Source organism: Fulmarus glacialis, unplaced genomic scaffold, assembly GCF_000690835.1.
Source record: "Fulmarus glacialis isolate BGI_N327 unplaced genomic scaffold, ASM69083v1 scaffold14988, whole genome shotgun sequence".
Taxonomy (NCBI): Eukaryota; Metazoa; Chordata; class Aves; order Procellariiformes; family Procellariidae; genus Fulmarus; species Fulmarus glacialis.
In genome coordinates, this window is record NW_009230259.1 from 20747 (window position 1) to 37274 (window position 16528).

A 16528-nucleotide genomic window follows, 5' to 3' on the forward strand; every position below is an offset into this window, starting at 1 on the left:
ACAGACAGAAGGGCAAGAAGACAAACACCCTCTTGGCTGTTGCTAACTGCATGATGATTTTCTGTCAAACAAGCTATCTTATTTCAGGTGGCTCGAGGTAACCCACTTGACTTTCAACTGGAACAGAAAGGAAGATAAGCCTTTACACTGTTAGGTGCCAACCACATGTGGGAGATGACAGCAATTAACATCTAAGAGGCACTTTAATTAGTCACAGCTGAGATGCATGCTTGGCTCAGTACTAATTTGGACATAACAGTTGGTCCAGCAGTTCACATCCCTGTATATAAAATGCAGATACTAATTTAACCCCTCTGGCTCTTTCTGAACATGATTTATTTGCCCTCCTTTCAGTGAATTATTACCATTCAGACAGCCACCTGGAGGGATCAGAATTTATTTGTCCTTCTTCTCCCAACAACCTCTGACAGATCACTTTTGGCCATAACTGGAGATGTGACTGCAGAGAGCACAGGCTCATACTCTGAGACAATCAGCTACACCAACATCACGCCATTCAGCAACCTTGGGAACCGCTGGGATCTTGATGTCCTGGAACAGCCAGCACCTCAGCTAGGGCACAGCAATGCTTGTTCTTTGGGCTTAAGGAGTGTTAACCAAGCACAGAAGCTTCACAAGCAAGGAAACAGGTATCCGCTCAAAGCTATTTCCTCTCTCGCTTGGCAGAATCCAAGCTCAGACAGACTCAGAGGCAGTGGCACCCTGTCATTCTGGTGTTTCGGGTTGCTGCCTGAGTACAGCCCACACTCCTTAGCAGAGATTTCTGTGGAACATGATCCAGCCAGTTAGCAAAAGCCTTTAGATACAGTAGTATTCCAACCTGGTAGAATTTAACAGGTTTTTGGAAAGAAGATTAGTTGAAATTCTAATTTGAGAGACGAGTGTCAAAAGGCTTCTCTTCCAAGTTTCTGAATGAAAGAGGAGGAGATGGGAGAGATGAAACACAAAACAGGGTTTACAGCTATAGCATTAGGGCAGGGATGGTGTTTCTTCATTGCAAGATACTCATTGAGCCTTGCAGTTAAAGTAGAGGCACTTTCCCCAGGGTTCAAATGCCACTGTATGCTTACTGCACATTAACACTGAAGCAAGTTAAGTGAACCAATTTAGGTAAGCCCTGCAGGTAAAACGACGTTAGAGAAACCCTGAATGCCTTCTAAAGAATATCTTCCTATCCCAGCAAATGTTACTTTGAAGGACTGCTAGCAAGATACGTTCTGACTTCTAAAGACATTAGGCTTTGCTTACGGCTTCAACATTCAAAAAAAAGATCAGGACATCCAGACACACATAAGGCAGCTGTCTGCCACCCAGTACACTGACTTGACAGATAATACTACGGAAAAACACAGCATTGGTGCTCTCAATTAACACAGGTTGCTAATCACAACAATTTCTCTGGCAATCATTTAAATAGTCGTTACAGATCAATTATCAAAAGGAGTTAACACTACCAATATGAACATGGTATTCTATTACTTCTGGTATTACCCTTCCCTATTACTTCTGGTAGCATTGTACTGACACACATCAACCTGAAAGAACTGCTGATTTTCAAAAATTAACAACAAAAAGCCCCACACCTTACTGCAAAGGCTTACAGAACAGCCAGTGATGCCCTCATATGTACTATCAGACTGTCAGCTTGGTTTGATTCCAGCTTCTGACCAACCTAAGTTTGTTTTTTACCAATCCCCTGACCTAAAGAGGTTTACTTTGCTTGCTTAAATGCACTGTCAGATTTTGGATAACTAGACCCAGCCTCCTAGGAAGGGTGTGAGCACTAGAACAGGGAACACAGGACCCTGCTGGAGTCAAATATAATTTACCTTTTTGGCCTCTCATTCAGGCTTGTACTCCGAGCCCTGAAACTGTCTTTCTCAGGCGTGTCATCAAAGGAAAGGAGGACATTTGAGCGCAAACCCTGTCGATTGAGACAAACAGATAACAGTTTGAATGGCTAGGACGTGCACCTGAAAGACTGCAATCGTGGGCCAACGCACAAGAACTCACAGTCAGTTTTGAAAAAGATGTTGGCAAGAAAAGTAGAATTTTTCTAGCTTCAAACAGAACTTTTAAACTTCTCAAACCAGTTTTTAAGTCATCATTTTTATTATATACTCTTTGATTCAGTAGTGTCCATTACCTTTGTAATATAGGGGACAAAGTCCTTTCGGAAGGGAAGGCGACACCGAATGAACCACATAGCTATCACGTGATGGGCCAGGCAAACGATGTACTGGTTAAACCTAAAACAGCAGAAAGATCTCCACAGAGTTTAATGCTGCATTATGATGCCATTCCAGGATTGAACAGAAGGACTTTTCAATCTGAGAAACAGAATTTTTCCTTTACCTACTGTAAGTATAAAGGAAAAAAACGCCTCAAAAGTTCTGTTCAAGAAAAACAGGTATTTTGTCCAAGGTGAATACCTCCCTTCTTCAGAAAAAGCCTGGAGATACCAGAATGACCAATATCCTATAAATAACTTTGACCCAAGTACTACAAAAAAGCATGTCTCATTCTCTTAATTTTACAGATGAGGAAGAAGCACATTTGCTATGAACTTACTTGGAAGGGTTTGTGTACGGTAGGGAGATGGCGAACACACTGGCATACTGCTCTGCTGCAAAGTTCCTGTAGAGGTGAGGCAGCCTTGCTAGAGCTAGAACAGTTCAAGAAGAAAACCAACACAGGCGAGGTCTGAACACAAACTATTCAATATCACAATTCAGTTTAATTTGAATTGTTTTGTTTCTTCTAAATCATCAGCTGACATAGAAGTTAACATCATGCTGTAATTTCATGCTATTTAAGTTATAAGCAGCAAGGTGAAGAAAGCAGCTTCGTATTTCCCATCACTGTATGGCTACACTACACAAAGCATGTCTCTTTCTCCAGTGTGTGCAAGTGCTTTACATAGAAAAACAGTAACAAACAAGAGATTATCAAACATTTATATCTTCAGGATGGTGCAAGGGCATCACCAAAAACCAAGAAACCCTTACAATGCATTCCATATGACTAACACAATTAAAATACCCATATTCGGTGCAGACAATACATTCACAACTACAGAAGATCAAAAGTAGAAGAACATTACAACTTACTTGAAAGAAATTCTAAGAGAGGGATTGCCATATTGGCTGTAGCGGAAATGTGGGTTAATTTGACTATTAAGACAGGAAGTGCCTTTATGATGATGTCGGGCATCTCGACGCTACAGACAGAGAGTGCCACAACACACTGGTTTGCACAGCGATAAATAAGACCATGTTCCAGGCAATACACTATTTCACGCTAGAAGAGTAAAAAAGACAAAAAAAGTCATAATACAGGGAAAAAAAATCTCCTGACTTCAGTTAGCATTTCAGAATGGCTTGCCAGGTGTCACTACTGCAAGGCCTATATGACGCACATGAATTCTTTCCAAAATACACTAACACAGAACCCTAAATAATGTTGTATGTATTCTAGGCCAAAATCTTAAGGTGGGACTTTAATCAAGTAGACATTTTAGAAATTATTATTTAGGTTTCTGATTAAACAGAATTTTTATCAGTTAGCATTTCAGAATGGCTTGCCAGGTGTCACTACTGCAAGGCCTATATGACGCACATGAATTCTTTCCAAAATACACTAACACAGAACCCTAAATAATGTTGTATGTATTCTAGGCCAAAATCTTAAGGTGGGACTTTAATCAAGTAGACATTTTAGAAATTATTATTTAGGTTTCTGATTAAACAGAATTTTTATGTTTCTCAGGGTCTTCCAGCAGAGGGTAAAGTCACTCAGTGACCTGCGAGGGGGGACAGGTATGGACGGAGAACAGTGAATCCAACTGACCGGACAGCTACTGCTGCACAAAGTTAGCAATGTATTTTTTCAAACCAGACCCTACTCCAAATACAGTAGAGACCCTACCCCAAATACAGTAGATGCAGCTTTTTATAACAGAAAAGGGCAGCGTTACCTTGCACTTAAGTCTCCTAATGAGCTAGTATGAGAAAATGCTCTACTATATAGGCTCAGGCCCCATCCCCCCCACATCCTCTTATTTTCCCCATACCTGTTTAGCTTTGTCCAGATAATTATGATAAGATATTAATGCCGTCAGCACTGGAACTACAGCCAGATGCAAATCAGTGCGAGAAAAGCCTTCTGGGGTACCATGGAGCCTGTCAGTAGTCTTTTTGTCTGTGAGCTGATACATCACAGAGTAAGTTAGAATACCTCCTGCTAAAAACACTCTCTAAAAGGCAGTTGAAAGGCACTGCCCATGGCTTCCCTTTCACTCGTATACATACACAATACATACATATATAGAGAAAGAACAGTCGTTATTAAATACCTAAAACGACCCTCACAAAAAGGGTAGGTGAGTAAGGATTGACAACAAGCATGCTAAATTAGACTGAAGAAAAAAAACAAAAACAAAAACAAAAAACCCCCAAAAAAACAACACACCAAAAGCAACTCTCAAGCAAACTAAGGATCTGATCTTATACATCAGTAGGGTGCATAGCATTACCATGTAGCTCAGAGCAGAGGCCAGAAGGTCTATGTTACAAGGAGACGTTAAAAATAGCACTTTATAGCGGAGAGATTCAGGTAATTTGTTGAGGACCAACTTCAACACCTTCCAGTCTGTCTCCTGGAAAGAAAGAAAACGTTAAGGTGGAAAATTTTTGTACGATTTCAGTTCAGTTTGAAACTATAACCAATCAAGTTTCAGACAGCATGGCACTTCCCTGGCAGATGTATGTCTTGCCATGGTAGCTACATAAAAAGAAGTGGCATCTAGTCACTTCTGTGACTTTCCGTCTGTCATTCAGCTCTAGGTGCAATATTGGCACCGCAAACCAGAAGACAACTTGTATCCAGATCTGATTGAGCCCAAAAAGGTAGAGCCAGAATTCAGTTCTTCTAACCACTAGTACAAATTAACTTCCAGAGCAAGACAACCCCTCAGCACATAACTATGTCCAACACAACACTAATGAACAACTTATATTTACAGTTTATTAGCAACTGAAACATTCATCAATTCTTAAAGTACTTCAAAAACTTGCAGTACGAGGGTTTCTTTTAGTTTCAAATGCCCTTTCAGAAACAGGATGACTTATCTGATCTTTGTTTAACAAACACATTTTTTGTCTGCTCTAAAGCAGAGTGAAACGAAAGCTTTGCTTAGTTTCTGAAGAGCTGAACTGGTGCTCCCACTGGTGGTTGTAAAGCTGCACAATTACACACAGATTCTGCCCAAGAAGGAGGATTTACGTACTGCTTTTCAGATGTTATTTAGATACTCTGGGATAGAATTCTCTAGACAGCTGGTTTAAGTATTTCATATTTCACATGAAGATGACAAAACTGTCATTAAGAGTGGACGTACTTGCTTCAAACACTGCAGGAGGACGCCAAAGACCATCGAGTATGGCAGATGCCCTATACGAATGGTGGTATTCTGGGAAGGCACACTGGAACTTCCTGAAGGCGGAGAGAGCGTACCAGTAGGCTTTTTCTCAGAAGCCCTCTTCTCTGCTTCTCTACAACATGGAAAGGGAGAAAAATACACGTAATGTAAAATCAAGATCAGAACAGCCTATTCACGTGACCTACAGTGCTACCCTATTTGGTAGCCAGTTTAATGACCAAACAACGGTATAAATTGCATTTTCAATTAAAAAACACAGGATTGCCCAGTAGAGAGACAGCAATGAGTCAGTTTGGTCAGGTTAAGAATTTTCTATCTTTAGAAAGATATCTTCTGGGGCGTGTTACACAAAGAACTTCAGACCAAGCTATAAAATTAAAAATAGCCAGATTTGTACAAATCATTGAATCAAACCTCAGTGTGAAAACTGATTTTAGGCAGGAAATTGCCAGTATTTTTGTTAAGTTTTGTGAGCAGGAATAGAAATTTCATGTCTGAGATCGAGAGCTCTGTAGGTAAGTGATTTGTAAGAACTATTCACCAATGAGTTATTAGTTGAGACAATCCTAGGCTTTAACTATAGACTTGTCTAGCAGCTGACTCCTCAGGATTTGGAAGATATAGAAAAACTGCAGATTGCTACTGACAGATCATTAAGCTCGTGCAAAAACACCAAATAGTTTGGAAAACAGCTTTTGCTTAATGCAATGAGAAACCTACACAAAATCACATAGACAGTAAGGGCTGAACCTCACTGCTCCATCCTTGTTGGAAAGGCCAAGACGGTGGAGGGAGTCAGCTCGAAAAAAAATACCTGTAACAGAGAAGACACTGCAATCACTCAAAACCCAAACCAGTGGAATACTCTCCCACCTCCCCATGTGATACTTTTGCAAGTACAAAGGGCTTTTTAATAGATGCTAGTTCTGTAGGAGACATCACTTCTGGTGTTACAGTACATCTACATACTCGTATTAGCCAAGAAACATTTAATTCTGCTTCTGGCAACCTCTAGAGCACACACTCTCCACCTGCTACCCAAGAATTCCGAAGACAGCATGCAGCTCTCGACCTGAAAGCATAGGTTACTGCTCATACCTGCAATCTGATGCTGCTAGCAACAGCAAGGCTGTACGCATATATATAATGGCGTTGGACGTGGTGAATCAGCATCTCGTACACCCGCATTGCATGGCTGGAGGGTAAGCTGTAGAGTTTTGTCTACAGAGGAACAGAAACACAAATCAAAAGGCAGACTGACACTTGTTATTCAGAAATGTGTACCTGCACTGAGAATTCAAGAAGAACACAGCAAAAACTTGCTCCTGAAAGCAAGATGAACAGATGGCTCTGGACAGAACCTCTGCAAAGGCACAAGAGCAACTGTGCCTGGCTCCAGAAGGGCAGTGGTGGGAACAACCAGCTCTTCGCAACTGCTTAACCATATCTCAGGATACGCTGGATCCACACAATGGATCTACTCAAGGTTATGAACCACTCCCCTTTTGCTAGTTTATGAACACATCTGCCCTCCACACATGAAAATGTGCTCATATTCATTGTATGGTGGAAATTAAGAAAATAAAACATTTAGCAAACAGTCATACAGTACCCAAAAGCAAAAGGAGTGATCAAAACAAGAGTTAAAATATTAAGTGGACAAAAGTCAGAATATTTAATAGGGAGAGAATGGTTATTTAAAAAGCCAAGTCCAGCAGAAGACTATTCTGAAGACGACGTGTTTAATGCTCTGCAGCATTTACCTGAAGAATTATCAGGAGTCCAAGAACTGCTGTCTTCACATCCTCCAAAGAAGCAGAATACGACAGCAAGTCCCTCTCTTCCAGTTCAGAAGGAGATGAGAGAGAATGTGCAGCCACCTTTTAAAAAGAAAAGCAATACATGGTTTAAATCTGCAACACACCTTTTCTTTATTTCCACCCTAGAAAGTCAGGAAAGACTACAGCAAGTCATCCTTGCAGGAAATTCTGCAAGCCCTGTCAGATAGGTCGGATGTGCGTTGATAGGGTTTCTAAAGCTCCCTTCCGCGCTGCACTTCAGGTTTGCATCCTCCAAAACCCCGCAATTTTACAATAGCCCACTGAACTATGCAAGTGACAACAGTCATGGGTTAGTCTCCTTAGTCACAGTAAGAGGATCTGGCAAAAGATGTGATGATGCTACTGACAATTGACCAAACTGCCTCACCTTTTCTATGATATCAAGCAAGCTGTTAAAGTGATGTGTGTTGCAGCCTTCAGCCAGGTCTACAAGTAGCTGAGTGGCCAGTTTTCGGACTTGATGGTCTTTATCCTCTGGAATGTGAGCCAGCTGAGAGATCACAACCAGGTTTATCAGCTCTTCCTGCAAGAGGACAGACCTTAATAAGCCTTGATATTTTGTTGTCAGTTGTTCAATCAGCATGTTAAAGAGACAAATAATTACAAACAAAAGAACACTGATATTCTGATATCAGGCTTGTTCCTCAACTAACTCTTTGGTTCCTTGATCTTTCCTCTTCCAGCCAATTAAGTATTTCTGTATGCCATCCCTCCAAATATTTATGACTTATTTATGACTTTTGTTGAACTTGGATTCGATGCTTTGGTTTTTGTCTATCCTACAGACTTGATAGCCCAGGCTCAAACAGACTGTTGAGAAGGGATTTCTAGGGCTTGGTTTTTTGAGAGAGAGGGGAAACATGCAACAGCATCATGTTTTCACAAATCTTGAAGGAATCCAAGAAGCACCTCTGCCCCTTCCTGTCCTCTGACACTCTGGGTACATTCAAAGGAGCTGAAGACATCCCCAGAGCTCTTCCATAACTCCTCTCTCAGGCAGCTTCCATCTTGGATTGCAATTAAACTGTAAGCACCAAGACAAGTCAATCTGCTCACGTCAGATTATGTCCAGACCTCATCTTTTTACAAAGCTTTTAAATAAACTCTGCATTTCTCACACTGACTTTCCTTTCTTCCAAAACAAAATGTATATGGAATTAATGAATTTAAAACAGGGAAGCAAATACACAACCAGGTATGTCCTCTAAACACAGCAGCTCCCACTGCAAGTTGCACACACCTGTATCCAACTAAGGACAATTAAAAGGCAAGTCCTCCTATAAGCATCCTAAAGAAACATGTCTATTGCATGCAACATTTAAAGCACAGTTCTGTGCATTCCCCAGTGGCGGAGACGACCTGAAGCACACCTTCAAACATGCCTCACCAAAGCCTTTCCCACCCACTTAAGATCTCACATGTGATCATCGGAAACAGATAAACACACACCTCATAGAACTGCCTGTTAATACTCAGGACAAAGGACAAGACATCCAGAACTTTAATACGAACAGCACTACGACTTTCGTTCCTAAAATGGGAAGAGCAAATTCAAGATGAATAAAATAAAGTTGCTGATATTTAGGGAAGGGGGGAGAGGAGAAAAGGAAAGTAAAACTAAAGTAAACTAAGAAACTTCTTAAGAGTTAGAACAGTAACTGTTAGAGATCAGCTGAGCCTTCAGTTAATATCTCTACATACAAAATCAGATTCAAGAACAACTGGAAACTAGAATCCCAATTCAGCTTTTACTAGAGACCTGTAACTGCAGTTTTCCCACTTCCAATGCAAACTAGGAAGCACATGTCAGAAGAACAAGTGCTCTAGTGAGCAAATTTAAAACCAAACATACGGCACCGAGGAAGAGTTGCTTGTTGGCAGCATTTCACAGATGAGACAGAAGTTTGTTATTACTGTATGTTGATATTTTAGAGCACAAGAATACTTTTAGGAGTACCAATTCAAAACCAGATAACTTTGATACTGGATAACCATATGCAATCCTGATGCTTAACAGGAAAGTCTTGTTTGGTGTCAGAACTACAAAGTGCTGTGGAGTGGAACACATAACTGCCTAAGCTAATTCGAATACCACCATCCAATGGAAATAAAGAAAAAAAAAAAAAGAAGCATAAATAATTCAGTGGAAAGTTTTTCTTCTGTTAAACAAACTCCTTTCATGTACTGTGCCTTGGAACTACCATACTTCTTAGCAGTCATTTACTAACATTAGAACTTCAGAAAACAAAATTATCTAACATGAAAAGGTGGCAAGAAACATTTGAAAGTGCCTTGAATTCACAAAGTTGTGATTTCATACCTGAAGAATCTCTCCATTAACATCTGCAGGTTGTGAATCCAGCCATCTTTGGCAGGATGAATAGATTGAGCTCTGTATGTTATCAAGTTTAATACAGAAGATTCCTTTCATGGAAAGATCAAGAATTTTTTTTTTTAGTGTATAAGCAAACACAATATATCCATTCCCCCAACCCCCACCCCAAGAACAAGGCTCATATAAGTCCTTGCTGTGATTTTCTGACCACTTGCTATTTTATCTCAACTTTCAACTGTACCGAGTAACAAAACAGATTCAACTGGCAACAAAGGAAAACAATAATAAGTAAAGTCTTACTGGTCTCTGATCAGCACATCTTTCCACCAGCTCAAAAAATCTCTCTTCAGAGCCATGGAATTCATTCTGGTCACAGAGTTCTTCTACTGTAGTCAAAAGATCATGTACAATGGACTTAAGTTCTTGGCTCTCCAGACTCTGAAACAGAGACAAAAACATTCCTAAAAGACTCCTACCTTACCAGAAAGTGCTAACTTTTACATACAAACAGAAAACTCGGTTGAGAAGCACAGTATTGAGAATTGGGCTAAACCTTCATTCAGCTTCAAAGTTCACTAGAGCGTACAAACAGGAGATCAATTTGCAAAAATATTTATGGCAAGGTCTTTTGATTGAAAGCACATAAAGACAGGTTCAACACTTACCTGCAGCTGTTGCAATAATCGCTCCATGATGTCCAAAAGGATATCCCACGTTACAGCTTGCAGCTCCTTCCCATACTTCTTTATTAGACGTGTTATGGACAGAACTATCTCGTAAGACACAACTGCATTGGGACATGTCATGGCCTGGAATACAAAGCATTTCAGTCAGTTAACAGTTGGAAAGCAGTGATCAGAAACCCTCTTAAATTCAAATGAAACACGCCTTACTAATTAGGAACTTAGCCTGAAGGTCTGAGATAAATGTATTCAAGTCTATACACACAAAGGGCAAAGCAAAGAACCATTTTATAAAGTGCAGTTACGCACTCTTGCAAACAGCTGTAAATCAGATGTCAAATACAGTCCCATCTTATAGAGCAGACACATGAGGTTAAAGCCAGTAATTCCTGCTTGATGCACTTGGATGAGAAAATTTTAAGAGAGCTCCAAGGCTGTCCCTGAAGACACTGTCCCTCACTTTTTGTACCACACACCGGAACGAGTTAAAGTTTTTGCTTTGTTTTTATTTTTTAAGCTAAAGTACCCACAATAGAGATATTTGATAAAAAGAATTCCGACTTTGCTTTTCTGGCCAACAAAGATATTCCAGAAGGAGGCCTCAGTTTCAAACTTAAATCCTCTCTTGTTTTAGTTTCCCCATGCTTCACCCCATACCCAATTGCTGTCTCTCGTCTTTCAGGCATACAAAGATCTCTTTGGTATAGCGGAGCACATTTTTGTTCTAAATTTGTACAGGTCCAGATGTATATCTGATTAAAAAGTTCCTCCAGCATCCCATCCTACCTTGAGGAACGAAGGCAGCACTGAAGTTGGGGAATTCTTGAGTGAATTGAGGCGATGAGCACCCCACAGAGCCATCCCAACAAAGAACACAGCTCCTCTCAGCAGCGCTGCATCCGCCATGTAAGCTCTAAGAACAGATGGAAGGAAAGTCTTAGACCATGCTACAATTATTTTAGCATACAAGAGTCAATAGGAATATACACTGTCAAAACAGGAATTCCCAGCTGTTATACATCAAAGCCTTGCACAGAAATTTACAAACATTAAAAGCAGAAAATCATTTAGTACAACTTTAAACAAAGGAAAATTAAATTCAGAAAAGCCAAAAAATGAGCGCTTCAGCAGCATACCTAGGAAGGGAATTCATTTCTAAGCACCAGAACCTTCAGCTTGTTCTACTGAGGTCAGCGACTCCCTATCTATCTCAATGGGACCTCTACTGAATTCCCTGGGTTTTGTTCTTTACCTGTCTTCCATGATCCTGCACATGTTGTAGATGGCACTGTGTCCCAAATGAGTTCCCAAAAGGTTGCGCATAAGCTGCAAATTCAAATAGAACACTTAAATATCCAATTGTTAAAACACTCATTAGCCTAAATATACAGTTAGCTTGCCGATCATGCCTGCTTATGGTAAGTAAATGTGTCCAGCCATTTCCATGCCACAACAGAAGCCTGTCACATCAGCTGAAAGGAAACTATGGGTAAATTCCATGGACATGACAGGACTTACACTAACAATGTGCTGATCCCTTAATACTTGAAACAATTTTTAATTCACTCTTAAAAACAAGTTGAAATTTATGGCAGATGTGCACAGGTGCATCTGACACTCCATCTATGAGGCCAAAACAGTGAACTCATTAAAAAACAAAACTACAAGAAATTGCTGACCTTCCAGCATGGCTCGCAGAGCTCCTTCACATTGATGGTACGGCACAAAGTGATGATAAATACCGGCAGGTTCTCTGATGGCAGACAGTTATAGCAAACAACTGCATCTAGAACTTGCAAGGAAATCTTTGGGAAAGAGAAGGACAAAATGGTTATATACTTCTCTAGGAATAAAACAGGTCAAATCCTAACTTGGCAGAAAAGGAAATCTTCTGGAAGTCAAAAGGGATACAGATATGACTTTTTTTTTTTTTTTTAAAATCATTGCAAGATGGAGAGTATACCATAAAAAGCACTGTTGAAAAATTGATTCACTTATCAGATTTATCAATGCTCTATTTGTTTTAGAATAAAATTATTATTGGTGTATGAGATCCAATGGTTTACAAACACTTCATAACATTGTATTAGCTCTCTTGTAAGATGAGAATAAACTCAGGAAGGAGGAGAGTCTGATGATCTGATTTTGTTTGTGAAAGTTACAGTTTCAAAGAATTTCAAAGAACTCTAAAGTACTAAAAGAGACTCAAATTACTGACCTCTATGTCCACAGATGATGAAGTCTGAATGCACAAGAGGCATATCTTGCTGTTAGGAAAGAACATTTAATTATAATTGTTTGCTTAATATGATTTTAGGCAAATTACAAAGAGCCAAAACAGACAAGTAAATTGGCATGTTATTTTACTCATCATTCCCCTTAATGTGGCATTGTTGATAACACTCCTAGAGACACTGAACACTACAACCTGATTTATAAAGTTAGCTTAAAGTTGCACTTAAATGCAACTCAGTATGCCTACACCAACACAATAGCAGAGACCGTTTGTGAGACTAAGCAATGCAATCAGGTCCATCACATGAAATAGGGAAAGCAGTTAAACTAAAACAGATCTGAACATTCTAAGAACTGAAAATCAAATATTTGTCAGAAATGTCAGGTATGACCTGGAATGAAACAGATCCAGATCGGATGAAAAAGATACCACTTACCTGTACACTGATCTGCAACCTTCTCATGTAATTTACCAAGAATAAGCATGTAGGACTTAAAAAAAACCAACAACTTACTGGACCATGTCAGCTACATAGTCTTCCAGATAGCAGCTATTGAATTTCACCAGGTTCACTAAAACCAGAAGGAACTCAGAAGACAAACCAACATCCATCCACTGCAGCACAAAGTCGGCTAAAGAAGGAAAACAAATTGTTACAATATGCTTTCTACCCAGAAGTGTTGTCACTACCTTTTTCTCGTATCACTGAATGCCTGTCCCTTGACTTATTCCCACCAAACTGAAGAGGGGTAGAGACAATACTCACCTAACTCTTCTTCTAAGTAGGTGATGTATCGTCCATTCTCCGTTAGAGCCTTGAACACTTCAAGCCGTTCATGCAAGTCTTCATTGGAGGGATAGTCCTTAATAACCTTAAAAAAATGTGCTCTGAGGATCCCTAATCTCTCACCCTTAAAAAAAAAAAAAAAAGAGGAGGGGAGGGGAATAACAGTGTCACTAATGAAAAAAGACAGTTAAGGCCTGTAACAGTAATCTTCATGCTTGAAATTATTTTCTTCTGGGTTACAAAAGTTTCCTGAAAATACCTCCAACCTCTACTGGCTACTGACAATGGCTCAGGTCTTCTCAATCTGTTATATCAGCACTCAGGGTTGGAGGCATTTTGTCCAGCAACACACAGACAGTGTCCAATACACAAAGTATGGAAAACCCATGGAAACTGCAACTGACAGCACTGCCAGTAGAGCATTTAAAAAAAAAAAACAAGCCAACAAACCAGAATCAATGCCTATTCTTTTCGTAAGCATCTATCCCTTCTTTTTCAGAATACTGAAAACTAGAACTTTGGTCTGATACAGTTCTTACATTTGTATAGCACATTGTGAAATCTGAAGAATTCATAGTATGCTTAACTTGGCCAGGCTAGAAAGGTATCTCATACAGAACTTCTTGCATATTTGACATGCTGAAACATCAAAACCAGCTGCAGAGTAGGACTAATAGGTTTGGGCAAAGACCATATAAAATTTGCTGTACTATGCTGAACTTAACCTAAAGTATTTCCTCTTTTTCAAGAACATTGCCCCAAAATAGGAAAGTTGTATGAAAGTTGTATGAAAAATTTTGCTATGAGGTCAAACCAAGACTTAAATTTAAATGCTTCCGCTTCCCATTTACTAGACACAACCAAAATAAGAAACATGGAAAGTTGTAGAGAAGAGCCACCCAATATTTTTCATGTTCATACTCTGCAAACACCCTAGCGTTTCTTCTACAGTTTGTTTGTTTTCACCTGTCCTTGAACAATCGACTTTAGCAGATGAAGAACAGCATGTCTGGCTTCGATGGGGCGCTCTGGCTGGAGCATATCAGCTACCACTTTCCATATTGCTTCCACTGCATGCTGAAAACAAACATAGGAGACAGGCAGCAGGAGGAAAGTTAAGCTGCTTCTGGGATCTTTACCCAGTAGATCAGTCATTAATTATGGCAAGTTAACGAACAAGATCTCCAGGGATTTCATGCCTGGAGTTCTCTTTTCTGAGGGACGCTGCCCAGTCACAAGCTCAGATGAACCACATGAGAAAGACCAAATCCCATCCTTCGTGACAACTTGCACCCCAGTAACTGAAGTTCTTCATTCACACGCTTCATTCAGTGTGAACATTTGTGCAGAAACCTTCACCCAAATACAAGATGAGTTTAAAACCAATTTGAGGTTGCTTATTAACAAGACAGAAGGAGCTAGCAAACACCTCTTCTACAGGATTAACATAATCTCCCGTGAACTGTCCTGAACGGGCCTGAGTATTCGCAGCATTCTCCTTCCATTCAGTTCAGGAAGTCCATCAGCTACATCCTCTCTGCTCCACAGCTGGTAGGTTGGACAAGACTAATTTCCTTTGCATGTGAGGCATCCTTTTACAGGTTTGGACAGCACAAAACAGCTTGTGGGATTACCAATTTTAAAAGGCGGTCTAAACTACAGGAGCCTCTTAGGATAGGTTAAGAGCTGTTGCTTAAATTTTCTTTCTGCCAATATTCACTGAACACTTTGAAACTTACCTCTTCAATTTTTTTTGTTTTTGCCACTTCACAGATTTGACTGATTGCTCGTATCCTATTACTTAATCCACATTCTATGCTCAGTTCCTGGAAAGAAATGTAGAAATAAGCTAACAGTTTATCTTACTAGAAACACTTATCCATTTCTCAAAGGGGATCATGAACCACTGAAAAATAAATTACACATTTGTCCAAAATGACCTAACCATTAGTCATCACTGGAGCTTTTCAGGAATTTCTCCAAAAACTTTTTTCCATTAGCAAATGATTTGTCAAAACTAGAACTTTCACAGAACTGGAGCCAAGCAGCTTTTCATCTCCAGGACAGAACCTCTCATTTTCTTCAGAAAAGTTAGTAACTCACTGGCTGTGGTGCTTGCCCAGTTCACGGGAGAAGGGCAGAGAAAGGAGGGACGTTAAGTCCGGCTCCCCAGCCTTCCAGCCGGTAAGAGCTTGGCTGCTCCAGCACAGACGGGAAGGGATTCTGGTCTCCTTCTCCCTTTTATGTGTTTTCCTCCCTGTGTGCCAACTATTCTGCTTACAGACTTGCTGTACCAATTACTGGAATCAAATTTCTTTTTTTAATTTTCACAAAACCGTAAGGTTTTCATAAAATAGAAACAATTTCCAGCTTGTGCTAACTGCCACCACATAAACTTCATCAAGCTCAGACTATACAAAAAGAGCAACATATTTTGAGGAAACCTTGTCACCCGACATAAGACAACACCATCCTATCAAATATCTCAAAAGTATTCAAACACGGAATAACTAAAATGCTGTAACGTCAAAGTAGGTGAGTTTTACACCCATTTCACTAGCGAATGAATTGAGAGGTAAGGTAAAAAGGCATGACTGGAGAGGGAATGAATGTCAAAACAGAAAGGAGAATGAGCAAGCCCTCCTTCCGATCCTCTCAGCTCAGGTAATCCAGGCACTATCCCCACCTTTACTACAGTCAGTTCTCACACCTTGAGTATTTCCGCAGTGATGATAAACTCTGTTTGCTTGCCCTCCGACGACTTTGAACTTCCCCGGGATGTTCCCAGCCCCAGGAGATTCCTGAACTTCTCCTTCAGTCCAGAATCCTTGCTCTGAGGCTTTGCCATTGCTGACAAGCAAGCAGCGCTGAGCCCCTGCAAATACAGAACAGGGTTTCTGTCAAGGGAGGCCCAAGGGAAATCTTTAAGCAGGAAAACACCAGTAACAGCCATCACAACGTGGCTTTTACAAAACCTCTGGTGTCTCAAGCTATTTCAAACAAGGGAGAAGCCCAACACTGAGGATGAAACAGCGAGGAGCCTGCACGCGTGAGGAGCCTGCGCTGCTCCTGCCTTCAGCACCCGCATCCTGCAGCTACCCGAGGAATGGGGAGCTCGGGGTTACCATTTTCTGGGAGCTCCAAATGCCCAGCACCACCACAGCCCTCACAGAGCAACCACCATT

The 16528-nt window shown here is 40.4% G+C and overlaps 1 protein-coding gene across 1 annotated transcript in view; it reads right to left on the reverse strand.

Annotated features, from left to right (window-relative positions):
* TSC2 (tuberous sclerosis 2) overlaps nucleotides 1-16191 on the reverse strand; it is a 32024-nt gene extending 15833 nt beyond the window's left edge. Inside the window, 24 exon segments of the mRNA XM_009584166.1 lie at nucleotides 1851-1945; nucleotides 2168-2270; nucleotides 2593-2686; nucleotides 3132-3321; nucleotides 4094-4228; nucleotides 4556-4678; nucleotides 5420-5573; nucleotides 6182-6327; nucleotides 6560-6682; nucleotides 7225-7341; nucleotides 7670-7825; nucleotides 8752-8833; nucleotides 9623-9726; nucleotides 9938-10075; nucleotides 10303-10446; nucleotides 11107-11233; nucleotides 11573-11646; nucleotides 12000-12125; nucleotides 12539-12583; nucleotides 13067-13188; nucleotides 13323-13467; nucleotides 14310-14420; nucleotides 15083-15169; nucleotides 16054-16191. Coding sequence (XP_009582461.1) covers nucleotides 1851-1945; nucleotides 2168-2270; nucleotides 2593-2686; nucleotides 3132-3321; nucleotides 4094-4228; nucleotides 4556-4678; nucleotides 5420-5573; nucleotides 6182-6327; nucleotides 6560-6682; nucleotides 7225-7341; nucleotides 7670-7825; nucleotides 8752-8833; nucleotides 9623-9726; nucleotides 9938-10075; nucleotides 10303-10446; nucleotides 11107-11233; nucleotides 11573-11646; nucleotides 12000-12125; nucleotides 12539-12583; nucleotides 13067-13188; nucleotides 13323-13467; nucleotides 14310-14420; nucleotides 15083-15169; nucleotides 16054-16191 — 2879 coding nt within the window.
* Between the last annotated feature and the right edge of the window lie 337 nt (nucleotides 16192-16528).